We start from the raw sequence: 17364 nt of genomic DNA, 5'->3' as shown, positions 1-17364 counted from the left end.
AGGGCAAAAGTCCCACTGGGTGGTGTAATTGGAAGTCAAACAGATATAATAGTGTTTAATGTGTAAGTAAAGATATACCTGAGTTGAAGAAAGCTCCCAGTGTGTTTGCACTTGAGAGAAGGATGGAAATTGTCCACCCCCCAATTGTAGCAGGTCCTCAAGTGTCACCTCTCTCTCACCCCAACCCCGCATCCCAGGCAGGCCATGAAACCCTTGCATAAAGCGTGGGTTACGAATCAAGGAGAGAAAGGAAGGAGTATGAGATAATTTGTGTTGATGTCCCCGCCACCATGCCCATGCCTTACGAAACGAGGTAAGGAATACTAAGGTGGGATACAACAGCGAGATAGTGGTGCTCTGTAAGCCGTGTATAAATGATGTGAATGTCAGAGGATGGCAACAGGTAGTCAAAAGGCCCGATGGGGAATAGCGCCTATGTGGTATCTAATATCTTATCTAAGTGACATAAGAACATAAGAACATAATATAAGCAGTGCCTCTGCCGGGTCAGACCAGAGGTCCATCCCGCCCAGCAGTCCGCCCCCGCGGCGGCCCAACAGGTCATGACCTGCCTTAATCACCAGAAGGGGCCCCCTTGCCCCCTAGGTTTCTCATCGAAGTCCTATCTTCCCATCAATGTCCTAACCCTCCGGCCTTGCACCTGCACGACCTGGTGAGCTGTCTATACTTATGCAACACCCCAGCACCTCCCTCAGTACCCCACGATCCCCTTTTCCCTCAGGAATCTGTCCAATCCCTGTTTGAATCCCTGTACTGTACTCTGCCGGATCACTTCCTCCGGGAGCGCATTCCATTTGTCCACGACCCTTTGGGTGAAGAAAAACTTCCTTGCATTTGATTTGAACCTATCTCCCTTCAGTTTCTCTGAGTGCCCCCTCGTACCTATCGTCCCTTTTAGTCTGAAGAACCTGTCCCTGTCCACCCTCTCTATGCCCCTAAGTATTTTGAAGGTCTCTATCATATCCCCCCTGAGCCTCCTCTTTTCCAGAGAGAAGAGCCCCAGTTTATCCAGCCTCTCAGCATATGGGCAGTTTTCCAGCCCTCTTACCAGTTTCATTGCCCTCCTTTGGACTCTCTCAAGAACTGCCATGTCCTTCTTGAGGTGCGGCGACCAATATTGAACGCAGTATTCCAGATGTGGGCGCACCATCGCTCGATACAGCGGCATGATGACTTCCCGTGTCCTGGTTGATATGCCCCTCTTGATGATGCCCAGCATCCTGTTGGCTTTCTTTGAGGCTGCTGCACACTGTGCGGATGGTTTCATGGATGGATCCACTAGCACACCCAAGTCTCTCTCAAGCAATCTCCCCCCCATTTTATACTCGAACAACGGGTTCTTTTTCGCTATGTGCATGACCTTGCATTTATCTACGTTAAAGCGCATTTGCCATTTGTTTGCCCAGTCCTCCAGCTTATCGAGGTCCCTTTGCAGTTCCTCACACTCCTCCCTGGTCCTAACTCTGGCGCAGAGCTTGGTTTCGTCTGCAAATTTTATAACCTCACACTTTGCCTCCGTTTCCAGGTCATTGATAAATATGTTGAAGAGTAGCGGCCCCAGCACCGATCCCTGTGGCACACCGCTCGTGACTCCCCGCCAGTCAGAATATTGGCCCTTTACTCCGACCCTCTGTAGTCTACCTGACAGCCAGTGCTTGATCCATCTGTGTACATCCCCGCCCACCCCGTGGCTCCACAGCTTCCTAAGCAGCCTTTCATGTGGCACCTTGTCAAAGGCCTTTTGAAAATCGAGGTAAATGATGTCTACATTTACATGAGGTCTGCCATTTTTGTCTACAGACACATGAGGTCTGCCATTTTTGCACCAGGCAGGCAAGTGAACAGGCGATCCTCACGCCCACCAGCCCCCCAGCTATCCACATGCCTAATAATTGAATTTCCCATTACAACAGCTGTCCTAACTCCTCCCTTCTGGGCTGAAGCCCCTGCAGATAGATCTTCAGTGCAAGAGGATATTGCATCTGCATCTCTTAGTGGGCAGGTCCTGGCTGCAGGATTATTTCCTGTATCACCAGTGTGATGTTCTCCTTTTAGGAGCCCTCTCTCCTCCAAGGCAGCACAAGGGACTTCTCTACAACATCACTGTAGGTCTCCTCTATGTACCTCTCTGACTCCCTGCTCCTCCAAGTCTGCAACTCTAGCCTCAAGGGAACAGACTCATTCTCTGAAAGCCAGGAGCTCTTTGCAGTGAGCACACCACACATAATTTCTCCCCAACTGGAAGATAATCATACATAGCTCCCCTCTTGCTGTTATATTACTGTCTGTATTTTATTATTAAACTACTGGGTATGTTTGACTGGTATAGAGAGCCTTAAAATGTGCTTTATTTAGTTTTTGAGTCTTAGCAAGCAATGAAATGTAAAAAAAATATGTAATAACTTGTTCACCTGTTGTCCTAAGTAGAATAATTGACTATTTAAATTAAGACTATAAGTAAAGGAAATGAGCTAGGGGTGGGTGAGTGGGAATGCAGACTAAGCCAGACCTTGGCTGCCAGAGACTATCTCTAACAGAAAGTTCAAGTTTAAAAACTATAGCAGGCTTTTACTCCATGGAAATTAGCTAAGTAAAGCTTATTCCAGTGCAATAGGTGAGACATTCTAGACAGTATTATTGCCCTATAGCTGCGTACTGCTGCAGAAGGAATCCACTTCAGTTCTTTCCCCCAGCATGCTTGCCTGTAGAAGTGTTTGTTCTGCTCTCCCCATTTTATTAATTTAATTTGATCTAATTTTGTCCCCTTTTTGGGTAATTTAATGCTTGGAGCGAATTTGAAGCTCTGCCTGCATGAGAATTCACAGACTTCGGTCTATAGCTGACAGGCCGATCCCACTGGGTACCTGTTAGCTAGCCTGCATAGTTTCTCTAGAGCTCAGGGCTGTCCCTGAGATGATCTCACCTCCTGTTAATCAGGGGTCGAGTGCAGGCTATTAGGTGTCCTTAAGAGGCCTGGCAGTGTCTTGTAGGATGCCAGCTATGTCATCATGCCTCCGCCCATCCTGGGGCACATCCAGTAGTCCACAAGGGTGAAGGTGTAGTCAGACATAGGAGTCTGACTGACAGCTCAAAGATCAGCTTTTCAGACCCATTCCCAGCATTGTGGCAGTGAATTTTCACATCCTGCTACTGTGAGAGAGCTGAACACATGTTGCAGCACAGTTTCTTTCAGGCCACAGTGAGTACACAAGCTGAAAGCTCATGAGAGACATCGGGGAAGGTTTGTAAAGTGGGGTTTTGAGGGTTTCTAGATGTTCCCCTGTGTTCCTCCTCCTGATAAATCCCCAAATTGCCATTTTTATAGTTTGGGTAGTATGAAAAATATCACGATTTTGTCATGAATTTCTTGACAGCAGCCATTTTTTGTAATTTTTTTTTTTTTCTAAAGCTCCCTGCTTCTTCAAAATTGCAAATTTGCCTAGAAAGGGCTCTCCTCATATGGATTGTTGCCAGGATTAAGCCAATTTACTATTTAGAGCATTATTGTGCCACATGCCATATGGCGTAGCCAGCGAGGACACAGTGTCAACTTAGCTTCTCCCCTGCTGAAGAAGGTGACCAAACACTCAGATAGCCTGGCAGGGTGATCTTCATGACTTTTGAGGCTCGGCACGGCTGGTAATTCTGTCTGCCAGGCTTTAGATCCTTTGCAACCTAAGAAACGCAAATTTTAGTCACTTAAGGGTGCCTCTATGCCCCAGGAGCCAGACACTTTCGTCTGACTTTTGACATTCAGTGTTCTTTCCCTGCGCAGTCTCAATCTGCCTCAGTGGGGTTGCTCCTTTGGACATGTCCTCACTTCACCCGATCACTGTGCTTGCGTGGTCTGACCCTGGTGTGGGGAATCCTGATGCGGATGACTTGCTTGCTTACCCCTTACTTGCAGCGCTTCCTGGGGTGGGAGATCAGGGACTGTGTGCTGGATCTGTGGATCCCTCTGGGGTTTTTGGAGCCTCAAAATGCTCTCACGATCCTGCACTTATTTGTGTCTACGGCTTTGCTGGACCTTATTTCTGCATCTTTGCAGGTGTTCATTTTGGCCACTCATTCGGCTCCATCCATTTCTTCCTCGTGGCTTTCTGGTGTGTGCTTGCAGTCAGCTACCTTCTCCTGGCACCCTGTTATGTGTGTTTTGGTCTCGGAGCAGTTTGACTGTCCGGAGGGTGCTCTGAAAATTGCTTGCTAGAGCCATATCATGCTGGTTTCTTCTGGTACAGGGATGTCCAGGGTAATTTCATTGGCGTTGCAGGTAGATAAATGCACCTCTCCACCCAGTGTGGGTGGTGCAGTTCTAGAAGATATGCAGGACTGCGGTGTGGATGTGGTCCTCAGAAAACTCTGACGCAGCTGTTTTAGGCATTAAACCTGTTTATGAAACATCTTATGAGGAGTGTGTGGCGCAGTGGTTGGATCTACATCCTCAGCACCCTGGGGTTGTGGGTTCAAACCCTGCGCTGCTCCTTGTGACCCTGGGCAAGTCACTCAGTCCTCCATAGCTCCAGGTATGTTAGATAGATTGTGAGCCCACTGGGACAGATAGGGAAAATGCTTGAGTACCTGATTGTAAAAAACGCTTAGATAACCTTGATAGGCGGTATATAAAAAATCCTAATAAAACTTGAAGCTTAAAACTTTCTCTCAAATACGTACCCTGGAGAGTGAAGCTGCAGTTTCCCCTCCTCAACTTTTTGGACTAAAATGGTTAAGGGGCTGGAGGAGTACAGTGAGAGATTAGAGAAACTGGGCCTCTTCTCCCTTGAAAAGAAAAGACTGAGAAGGGACATGATCGAAACTTTCAAGATAATGAAGGGAATAGACTTAGTACAGGGGTAGGCAATTCCAGTCCTCGAGAGCCGGAGCCAGGTCAGGTTTTCAGGATATCCACAATGAATATGCATGCACTGCCTCCTTGAGATGCAAATCTATCTCATGCATATTTATTGTGGATATCCTGAAAACCTGACCTGGCTCCGGCTCTCGTGGACCGGAATTGCCTAACCCTGACTTAGTAGATAAAGACAGGTTGTTCACCCTCTCCAAGATAGATAGAACGAGAGGGCACTCTCTAAAGTTAAAAGGGAATAGATTCCGTACAAATGTTAGGAAGTTCTTTTTCACCAAGAGAGTGGTAAAAAAACTGGAACGCCCTTCCTGTTGAATCCCTCCAGGGATTCAAGACATAGTTAGACAAGTTCCTGCTGAACCAGAACGTACACAGGTAAGGCTAGTCTCAGTTAGGGCACTGGTATTTGACCTAAGGGTCACCGTGTGAGCGGACCTTTGGGCACAATGGACCTCTGGTCTGACCCAGCAGTGGCAATTCTTATGTTCTTATGTTTTGTCTCTGCTTTAGACTCTCCCCATAGGAGGTCAACTTGCTCATTGTTCTCATCAGTGGTCCCTGATAACATCAGATCACTGAGTACTTCAAGTGATGTCCGTCATTTCCTAAAAACACCTCCAAACCATCCTCCAAGAAAGTCCTCCGTACATAAGATCAGCCTTACTGGGTCAGACCAATGGTCCATCTAGCCCAGTAGCTAGAGCTTTCAGCCTTCCTCCAGCTCAATGCCAGATCACTTCTGCAGAAGAAGGACCAAGGGTTCTACTCAAAGTATTTCCTCATACCATAAAAGACTGAAGGCTTCTGTCCAATTCTAGACCTCTAAGCTCTCAACAAATACTTGGTGAAAGAGAAATTTTGAATTGTCTATCTGGGAACCTTATTACCAATCCTGATAAAGTACAACTGGCTCTGCTTTCTACAGTAGATCTAAAAGAAGCCTACACATATATTCCCATCCTCCCAGCCCACAGGAAATATCTTTGCTTTCGAATGGAAACATGCCACTTTTAAAACCAGGTGCTCCCATTTGGACTGAAATCTGCACCCAGAGTATTCACAAAATGCCAATACCTAAAGAAGCTTATCTGGCCATGATTTCAACAGTTTGTCTAATCAAGCTTCTAGGGTTTACAGTCAACTACGAAAAACTCTAGAGTGAGAATATCTGTCTGCTGCCCTCGAATAAAGCAGTTATTTACCTGTAATAGATGCTATCCAAGGACAACAGACAGATATTCTCACATGTGGGTGATGTCATCCACGGAACCCAGCACGGACCATCCAAAGTGAACTACCACTTTAAAAAATCAAAAGACTGTCAGCACCATGAATGCACAAGTGCCTTCCCACCTACTGCCAGCTCATGGGACCATCTGTATAGGTAAGTAACTGTGATTTATCCCAGGACAAGCAGGCAGTATATTCTCATATGTGGGAACTCCCTAACTAACAAATAGTGTTGGAGAGAAATTGGTGTCTAATTAGATATTAAACTTTGGAGAACAGTATGGCTGAACTGATTAGGGTCATGAATATGTGAATTGAGGACCATATGGCTACTTTACCGATGCCCTCTATAGGAGTGGAGCATAGATGGGCTGCTGAAGTTGCCATGGCTCACACTTTATGTACAGTAACACAACACTATAGCGTCAGACCAGTCCCAGGTATAGCAGAATCCACGAGGCTTGGTTCTATCCAAGTAGCAAGCTAGAGCACATTTGCAGTCCATTTGCAGTATGAAGCGCTTCCTCATCAGAGTGAACACGTGGCTCTGGATAAAATACCAGAAGGCTGATGGACTGGTTGAGATGAAACTCTGAAACAGCTTTTGGGAGGAATTTCGAATGAGTTAGAAGAACCACCTTGTCAGGGTAAAATGTAGTATAAGGTGGATCTGCTATTAGTGCCTGGAGTTCACTGGCTCTGTGGGCTGATATGAGAGCAATGAGGAAGACTGCATTCCAAATGAAGTGCTTGAGAAATGAAGCGGACAATGGTTCAGATGGATGCAGAAAGTACCACATTAAGGTACCAATCTCTTGCAGGAGGTTTCAGAGGCAGCTTGATATTGTAAAGGCCTTTCATGAATCGAGAAATCAGAGGATGTACTGCTAAGGACTTATTATGCCACTGAGATGAACTCTCACAGAATTAGTCTTTAAACCAGAATTAGAGAGGCTACAGCTCAGAACTCCAGGCACACAGAGGAGTTTAACAGGAATCGGGGCTCCTTTACCAATACCTGACCAAAAGGTTCAGACCAAAGGCAGCAAAAGAGACAGATTGTCATACTGAAAATTGAAGTGGAGGGGGTAATTCCCTTGAAACAGCCAGTTTGAAGAAATATGAATTCTTGCTGGATTCCTGTTTACTGCCATAGCTTCCTCTGAGATTGCATCTCTGCATAAGCAAAATCAGATCAATGGCTTTTAAGAGAGCTAACTGTGAGTTGTACAGTTTACACAGCTTTCCCCAGCTTCACCCTTACACCATGTTCTAATATGAAGCTACACTCAGGAATAAGTAGGACTTTCTCTAGGTCTACCTTAATAACAGTTTATGGAGTTTTCCTCCAGAAGCATGCTCACCAACTGCTTTTACTACATTTCCCAGCAAAGAATTCCAGAACTCAAGTGTTCACAGTTTCTCGTATTCTTTGTGGCATATTCAAACGTAGTGGTACAATTGGATAGGACCCCAGAAGAAGGTTATTATTAACTGAAACACAGACTGTGTCAGGTCTATGCCACACTCATTGCTGTGTTTCATATGGATTAACCTATTGATTTGCATTGTTTTATTTGTGAAGACTTTTATTAAACCTTTACATCAAGAGCATCAGTTTCACAGCTTTGCTTTTTGTTTGGTTTCTCCATCTTTCTGTGGAATGCTTTGGTAATATTTGTTGTTTTGGAAAGACAATCTTGAACATTAGCATCTAGATCTGAGATTCTGAGCCAAGCTTGTCTTCACATAGCAATGGATACTGCAGAGGTAAGAGAGGCGCTACATCAAAGACATCAAATGTAGTGCAAGCCATGTATTTCCTGGTTTCCAGAAGTCATCCTTGACATGCCAATAAGCTGATAGATGTTTAGAGGGTATGTAGTTGTCATAAGTGGACATCCACTGGACAAGAGACTTCATGTAGAAAGACGTATAGAAGGTGTACTTCATGATTTTGCTCATGAGCATGGAGCCCTGGAACATCTTTCGACCTAGCGTATTGCCCTCTCTGCCAGGGGGAGCACTAGCATAGGTTCTAGAACTGTGTGCTTTCTATAAGAAGGATGCCACTTCTAACAACTGGTGTGGTAGTTATGGTTTAATGAACCCAGGGGCAGACTGGAGTTTGTATAGGGAATCTAGCCTCTTTGGCGTAACTGATACATGGGAGATCAAGCAGAAAAATTAACATCCATGGAAGTGAGCCTTGAAGACGTACGCAGGCAGATAGAAAAATTAAAAACTAACAAATCCCCGGGTCCGGATGGAATCCATCCAAGGGTTCTGAAGGAACTAAAGGAGAAAATAGTGGAACTACTGCAGCAAATTTACATCTATCCCTGAAAACAGGCGTGATCCTGGAGGAGTGGAAGATAGCCAACGTTCCACCCATCTTTAAAAAGGGATCAAGAGGTGACCTGGGAAACTACAGACCGGTGAGTCTGACCTCTGTTCCAGGGAAAATCGCAGAAGCACTGATAAAAGAAAACATCGATGAACATCTTGAAAGAAACGAACTTCTGATAACCAGCCAACATGGTTTTTGCAAGGGGAGATCGTGCCTAACAAACTTATTGCACTTCTTCGAAGGAATTAACAAATGGATTTACAGAGGAGACCCCATAGACATCATATATCTAGATTTCTAAAAGCCTTTGACAAGGTACCCCATGAACGCCTACTTCGGAAACTGAAGAATCATAGGGTGGAAGGAGACGTACATAGATGGATCAGAAACTGGTTGGCGGGCAGGAAACAGAGGGTAGGAGTAAAGGGCCACTACTCGGACTGGAGGAGGGTCATGAGTGGTGTCCCACAGGGCTTGGTGCTCAGGCCGCTGCTATTTAATATATTCATAAATGATCTAGAAACAGGGACGAAGTGTGAGATAATAAAATTTGCGGACGACACCAAACTATTTAGTGGAGCTCGGACTAAAGAGAACTGCAAAGAATTGCAAAGGGACTTGAACAAACTAGGGGAATGGGTGACGAGATGGCAGATGAAGTTCAGCGTTGAGAAATGTAAAGTATTACATGTGGGAAGCAGAAACCCGAGGTACAACTACACAATGGGAGGGATGTTATTGAATGAGAGTACCCAAGAAAGGGATTTGAGGGTAATGGTGGACATGACAATGAAGCCGACGGCACAGTGCGCAGCGGCCGCTAAGAGAACGAATAGAATGCTAGGTATAATCAAGAAGGGTATTACTACCAGAATGAAAGAAGTTATCCTGCCGTTGTATCGGGCGATGGTGCGTCTGCATCTGGAGTACTGCGTCCAATATTGGTTGCCGTACCTTAAGAAGGACTTGGCGTTACTCGAGAGGGTTCAGAGGAGAGCGACAGGTCTGATAAGAGGTATGGAAAACCTTTCATACGCTGAGAGATTCGAGAAACTGGGACTCTTTTCCTTGGAGAAGAGGAGACTTAGAGGGGATATGATAGAGACTTACAAGATTATGAAGGTCATAGAGAGAGTAGAGAGGGACAGATTCTTCAAACTTTCAAAAAATAAAAGAACAAGAGGGCATTCGGAAAAGTTGAAAGGGGATAGATTCAAAACAAATGCTAGGAAGTTCTTCTTTACCCAACATGTGGTGAACACCTGGAATGCGCTTCCAGAGGAAGGGCAGAGTACGGTACTGGGGTTTAAGAAAGGATTGGACAATTTCCTGCTGGAAAAGGGGATAGAAGGGTATAAATAGAGGATTACTGCACAGGTCCTGGACCTTTTGGGCCGCTGCGTGAGCGGACTGCTGGACACGATGGACCTCAGGTCTGACCCAACGGAGGTATTGCTTATGTTCTTATGTTTTTATGAAGGGGGGATTCCCAGTTTTTGAGCAAGACCTCTTTTATAAGGTTGTGTAGAGGAACCTTCAGGCAATGTTTGAACGACTCCTTATAATTGAGTGCCTCTATGAATTCTGCAGTGGATTCTGTTTCAAACTCCATTCTAATTAGATAATCCTGCCTCATTTGCCTAATAAACTTGGTAAAGAACAGGCTGGGAGGTGGTAGCATCTGGTCAGGCAATAAAGCTGAATCTGAAAGACTGCCATCAGAGAATTCATCATTGCAGTCAGACCTGCTAGAAAAAGGAAGAGACAAGTCAGAATCATATTCCTCATTATAATGCCCCATAGACCTGGAACAGTGGTGGCAGTGATGAGGGAAGAATCTAGCAGGATGTATGGTCACACTATGATGTCTAGAAATAGAGCTGCGACTTCAGAGGGAGCATCAATGTGGATGCTGTGAAGGCTGTAGGGGAGGAGAGTCGAGAATCAGAAGATATTCACCCCAATGACGATGCAACTATAGACGCAGTTGATAGATGCATGTTATTGACGCTTTCATCAAGCAAACAAAACACATGTGCAGGAGTCTGAAAGTGGTGGTGTGTGGTATTTCACTTACCTTGCTCAGCTCCATTTGAGATAGGGGCGTGTTGACAGGATTTAGCACAGCGTGCAACTACAGTAGCCCGGCTAGTCCATTCCACAGCGGCACATTCAGATGATCTTGAAGAGCAGGAGCCTGTATGGTAATAAGTATATATGGTGCCTGTTGCTGGAAGTAGAGTGCCTGTGCGGTTGGCAACACAGAATGTGCTTGCTGCTTTAGAGATAGGGCTTGTGCAGTTGGTGTCACAAAATGTGCTGGCTGCTATGAAGATAGCGCTTGTGCGGTAGGCAGCACAAATTCATTCATTGCTGCACAGATACTGTAACTAGTGCCTGTGTGCAGTAGTCAGCATAGAATGTGCCTATGCAGAGGCATCCAGTCATTGCTTATTCACTGGAAGGGGATGCTTGTGTTGCAGCAGCATTGAAGGGGGAACAATGCTTGACCTTCTTAGCTTTCTTATGTGGTTCCCCTAGCGGCGGTAGCACCCAAGTAGCTGAAGTAGAACTGGGTGTTGAATTCGACAGCCCTGAAGTAGGGCTGCGAAGAGGAGCCTCTGCACCGGAGTTGGCCATCCTCGATGCAGCTTCAAAACCAATCCAAAAGTCTAAAAATTATCGAGAGAGGAACAACTCCGAGAGAAAAGCTGCTGACACGAGGTTCCTCAGAGAAGAGAAGAAGTATAGTAGGCCAAGGTCTAAAAGCATTTCTTTCAGTTATACTGGCAAATAAAGTAAATGGAAAATAAATTTAATATGGGAAGGCACAAAATATATGCAGCTAATACACAAAGAAAATCAATGCGTTTAATATACGTATGTTAAAATGTATATGATACACACCAAAAGGTGTGTGAAGAGAAAACCAAAAGACAGCTTCTCCACTCCACTGAAAACAAGGAACTGATGGTCCCATAAGCTGGCAGCGGTGTGGTATGGACAGTCTTTTGATTTTTTAAAGTGATAGTTCACTTTCAACGGCCCGTATTGGGTTCCATGGATGACGTCAACCACATGTGAGAATATGCTGCCTGCTTGTCCTGAGATAACACCTGCCTAAGGCAAGTAACCATGCTTTTAAAATGTATCTTAATTGAATATCCTGCAATTTAACTTCATCATCATCACGGAGATCCTCACTGACATGAATTCACAATATCTTTGTCTTTATTAGATGGCAGGTTACACTTATCAAAGACTCTCACTGGTTGGCTCACTGGTTGAGCTGCTGCCTCTGCACCCAGAGGTTATGAGATCAAATCCTGTGCTTCTCCTTGTGATCTTGGGCAAGTCACTTAATCCTCCAGCACCCACCACTTTGTTATAGAGTAGACTCCTACTGTGCATCCTCAGAGCAACTTAATGTAGGTGCCCCATGATGGGATTGAAAGGATGTCTTTTGGTGAAAACAAAATGCTGGAATTAAAAATATATTTTGCTTGCTTCTTTAAAGTGTTTATATTAAAAATTTCAGAGGAACACAAAAAGCTGCCACAAATGTTTTTTTTTCAATGAGACGGAAAGCTGTTAGAAAGATGTGCACTGTCAAACTAACTCCTTCCTTAAGAATGATATTCATATTTCATTTTGCTCTAATGATAATTTTTCTCACTTAAAAGGTACAGTATCATAGTTACACAATGTGAAGCAAAATAAAATTCAGAAGGGTTATAGGTCAACTGAGTAGCTTTTTGACTAACATTACAGGAATTGTGAAGCAGCAGATAGACAGCCATATCAAAGATCCAGGTCAACAGAACAGCGTCCCATACTAGAGCGGACCAACTCCCGCTCCCGATCCACTGAACGTCCTGACTCAAACCTCATGAGGTCGATGCCTTCATTAATGACTGGAAGATCTGCCCCTCCTTCACCTGCGTTATCGAGGTGAAAAAGACAATCAGACTAACACCCCTTTTGCCCCACCAAATCACTGTTTTGAGTTTTATTTTACCAGTAGCTAATTGGTATATTTTTTTCATCATTGGCTGATCACTAGTAGCAATAAGAACTAACACTCTTATTACCAACACACTATTTATATTCTGCTGTGGATATAATGGTGTGGTTGCCATTGTATTTTGTTTACTAACAGAATTTAACTGCATTTGTTTTGTGATTTCATATTTACCAGGTGTTCTGGGTAGTGTTCCACATAAAACACTTCATACTTATTTTTCTCTTGCAGAATGAGAACTTGTTTGTGTTCATCAGACATCACTTTTTGAATGACCACCATAACATCAAACAATAGACTTAAAAGACCAATATCTTTACCCTTTAACCATTCACTGTGATTTTCCAATTACATTTTTCATTAATCTTGCTATTGCATTAGAAAACTATTATATATCTACTTTTAAAATGATTTAAGTAGATTCTTCTTTGCATAGAATATTTGGTTTCTATGTGCTATTTTGATGTAGTAAAGATTTCATGACTAATGGCAACATACAGTATTACTACTTGCTCTAGTCTTCAGTAATTGGAATGATTTGTAGATGGATATTGTAAAATGAGTTATAAGTAAGTGTACAGAAGTATGTATGCCGGTAAATATAGATGCAACTATGTGGCCCTTTTACTAAAATGCATTAAGGTCCGGATTCTATAAACGGCGCTCTTTGCGGTAGGTGCCTAAAAAACCGCCACCGATCTCATGTCAGTCATGCATTTATAATATTGCAGTTTCGTGAAAGATAGGTGCTGGAAATATAGGCCAGGGTTTTCAAGGCCTACATCTCTAGCATCTACCTTTCATGTGAATCGTGGCAATGGAGGTGATTTACGACAGCTTATGCCACTTCCAGGGTTAGCTACGCCTACAGTGGCATTAGGCGTCATAAAGCACCTTTATGGCTGCAATACTGGCACTGGTAGGCACCTATATTTTGTTTTAAAATGCTTTGAATTGTTTTAAACGGCATTTTCCACTTAGGTTAGGTGCCATTTATAGAATATGGTGCCTAAGTGCCTAACACATGAATTATTAATGCAGTCATGCTGTTAGTATATGACTGCGTTAATAAGTATCAGTAATTCAAAATCTCGATGCTCTTCTTGTTAAGTGACTGTTGGGGCTTCTCAACTCACACAGCATGCAGTCAAAATGACAACTAAGTCATAAAGACAAAAAGTGGAGAAAAACAGACCTCAATATATTTAGCTCCCAGATCTCTATGTGTCCGTTGAAGCCCATATCATCACGGGTCTGTAAAAAAACTCCACTTCAACATAAATAGTGAGCATGCACTCAAAACATAATCACTTATCCACTGTGTATTCTTCAATGTAAAGTCCACAGCATTAAAATGTGTTAAATGTGATGGCTAATAGTGCCCAACTGTAGTGCATAACATCTTATGGGAACAGGTTCCAAAATTTTTTTTTATCGAAAGTTCACTTATCTCAATCTGCTTTAAAGCCATTGAGCTTCTTAACTTGAACAGGTCCCCTCATTAATTCCCTGCAGGGGTCCTCCTGTTTCAGTCCTTCATAGGGCTACGTCAGGGGAAAACCATATCGTGTTGCATTTTGCTGGCCATTTCTGAAAGAAATTGCGATGAAAGCAGTGTACAGTAAAATGCAACATGATATGGATAAGTGATTACGTTTAGGGCATTAATGTACCTAATATTTAGACACAAGCACTCACCCCAGCCATAGAACTGGTGAAAGTATAAACACCTAAGTTCAGCAGGTATGCACATAACTTACAGTAGGAGAATTCATGTCCACCTGTGTCCTACTCATATTCTTCCCTTGTATACATCCCCTAAACCCTTGCAAATAATGCTATGTAAGTAAGTGGATAGTTACAGAATAATGATTAGAAAGCATGTTGGCATTTATGTGTGTACAGTATATGCTAGTATTTTGGGTGAACAATAAAATTAACAAGAGTGTGTGCTCCAGTGATGACATTATCTCCCTGGTTTTCTCCACCTTTTGCTGTTTATTCTAGTATTTTAAATATTTATGCCTGTAATGTTAGTATTTGGGTTATAGAATTGCTACCCAAAAAAATCTCAGGGCATAATTCATTAGTTATAGAATTGCTCCCATAACACATGATAAATATTCATTCTATGAATTAATTCTATTGTAAGATGCTAGACACACCTCCAACAATTACCACAGAGGCTTTACAGGTACTTCATGTTAAGCTTTGCAATGTACAGTAACTGCAAATTTATACTGTGTTTTGGTAAAAGGGCCCCTGAGTTTAAGCACACAAACATTTGTTTATGCATGTACTATATATCCATATCAAGGTTGCTTATCGTCAGATCTTGTGTTTTTGCAGTCAAAATCTAGTTATCCTCTGTAAAAGAAATATACAGATGCAAGGAGCCTAAATTGTAGGAAGAACTTATTCTTCTTCTGATTAGCTGGTGAGGTTTCAGAAGATAAATATGACTTTTACTTACTGTACTTAATTTTATTTGTCTTTCATAGATCACATCCCCGAACTGGGTCTGTCCAAACAAGTCCATCAAGTACACCGCAAGGAGGACGCAGAGGCCGTCAACTACCACAGCTTCCACCAAAAGGGGCATTGGACAGAAGTAAGTGTTTTCTAATACCATGCCTAGTTAATCTGCTCAGGAGCTCTGTAACAGCTGGTTATTATCTTTAAATTTTGTATCTACCTTTCTGTTTTATTAAGCAGATATATAGCAGATGTACTGTATACCAAGGCAAGCCCTCGCTCCCATGTTTTCAGTGTTGTAGGTCCCCTACTGTGGAATTCTCTTCCCGAATCAATTTGCTGTATTTCCACGTTTGTAAATTTTTGAAAGAGTTCGGAAGCTTATTTTTTAGTAAGGCTTTTCATCATATCTGATTGACAGTTTTAATAAGATTGTTCAATATGTTTAGGACTGAAGAAATACTATGTATAACTGTTGGTATGGTATGATTTATGTATGTTATATTTTTAATCCGCATGGAACTTTGGACATGAGGGATATAAATGTTTTAAATAAATATATTGTATTATGTAAGTTAATATTACTGTTTGATGGGTAGATATTATGCCCATTTTTTACACAGGTCTGAAGTTAGAATAATGCAACAGGCTGTGGTCCTGTTGTACCTTAATTATTATAAAGTATTCTATTTGTGTCTTCCAAAGAAGGCTTTGTCATATCTCTGTGTAGAATTCTTCAGAAAGTGTTTTCATCAAACTTTAGAAATGGGATAAAGGATCCCCTTCCCTCTTCCCTCCACTGATTTCTTTACTCTGCTAACTACTAAAATTAGGAATACATTTAAAAATCTTGAGCCTGAGGTGTAATGCTATATTATAGAGCCAGGTCCTGTATATTTGAAAGATCAAGTTGATTTGTACCTTTCAGCTTGTGCGCTATGATATAGTACATAGATTCTCAACACACAGGTCTCCTGCCCCTCTTCCTCCTAAAGCTGCCGGTTCCGGGGATCCCATGCCCTCATTCCTGCCCACTGGCCTTCACCGAAGCCGCAGCCGCCAGGGATCCCATGCCCTCCTTCCTGCCCGCCCCCTCCCCAAAGCCAACCTAGAAGGCTTCCCTACGATGAAATCTTCCAACCAATGTGTGGCGGTAGCCAAAAAAGTAAATAGGATGCTAGGAATTATTTGTAAAAGGTATGGTTAACAAGGCTAAGAATGTGATAATGCCCCTGTATCGCTCCATGGTGCAACCTCATTTGAAGTATTGTGTTCAATTCTGGTCTTCTTATTTCAAGAAAGATATAGTGGCGCTAGAAAAGGTTCAAAGAAGAGCAACCAAGATGATAAAAGGGATGGAACTCCTCTCGTATGAGAAAAGACTAAAACGGTTAGGGCTCTTCAGCTTGGAAAAGAGACAGCTGAGGGGAGATATGATTGAAGTCTACAAAATCCTGAGTGGAGTAGAAAGGGTACAAGTGGATCAATTTTCACTCTGTCAAAAATTATAAAGACTAGGGGACACTCGATGAAGTTACAGGGAAATACTTTTAAAACCAATAGGAGGAAAGATTTTTTTACTCAGAGAATAGTTAAGCCAGAGGTTGTGGTAAAAGAGGATAGTGTAGCTGGTTTTAAGAAAGGTTTGGACAATTTCCTGGAGGAGAAGTCCATAGTCTGTTATTGAGAAAGACATGGAGGAAGCCTCTGCTTGCCCTTGAATATTGCTACTCCTTAGGTTTTGGTCAGGTACTAGTGACCTGGACTGGCCACCGTGAGAACGGACTACTGGGCTTGATGGTTTGACACAGTAAGACTATTCTTATGTTCTTTTGTATTCTATATGATTACATCTGTTTTTAGTTATGATTGCTTACTCTGAGCTAGATACCTTTGGTCAGTGGCGTACCTAACATATGTAAATCAACACTTTCAATTGGTGACTACTATATTTGTAGGACAAAATAGTAATAAAGTTTTGCAGAGAAATATATGTGAGAAACTAGTATCAACTCTAAATATACTCAAAAAGAAGGAAAAAAGCCTCAGAAAGAGGTCCTCCCACCGCCACAAAGGTGGATATCAAGGTGGTTAGACGGTAACCTCACAGGCAAAATCTTCATTAATGTGAGTAATTTGAGCAAAAAACTTGTGCTTCACATGTATAAATTAATAGATAGAGGAAAAACCACTTATCTTAAACTGATCGGCACACCGACGGAGGCCAGCGTTTCACCGACAAGTTGCATCAGGGTGTGACCCGACCGATCAGTCTTAAGAGAGCGGAAACTACCGCTTCAAAAGAGTCCAAAAAGATGGCTACCATCCAAAGATGGCTACCATCCAAAAAGATGGTAGCCATCTTTTTGGACTCTTTTGAAGCGGTAGTTTCCGCTCTCTTAA

The 17364-nt window shown here is 42.9% G+C and overlaps 1 protein-coding gene across 2 annotated transcripts in view; it reads left to right on the top strand.

Annotated features, from left to right (window-relative positions):
- The window catches only part of RIMS2 (regulating synaptic membrane exocytosis 2), a 1127809-nt gene that overhangs the window by 892495 nt on the left and 217950 nt on the right, over positions 1 to 17364 (top strand). For both annotated transcript variants that reach the window (XM_033933083.1, XM_033933078.1), the window contains 2 exons: positions 12237 to 12416; positions 14988 to 15097. In XM_033933083.1, coding sequence (XP_033788974.1) covers positions 12237 to 12416; positions 14988 to 15097 — 290 coding nt within the window. The remainder of the gene's footprint in view (positions 1 to 12236; positions 12417 to 14987; positions 15098 to 17364) is intronic.

Source organism: Geotrypetes seraphini, chromosome 2 (assembly GCF_902459505.1).
Source record: "Geotrypetes seraphini chromosome 2, aGeoSer1.1, whole genome shotgun sequence".
NCBI lineage: Eukaryota > Metazoa > Chordata > Amphibia > Gymnophiona > Dermophiidae > Geotrypetes > Geotrypetes seraphini.
The sequence above is the reverse complement of the archived record's forward strand: the minus strand, read 5'-3'. Positions and strand labels throughout refer to the sequence as shown.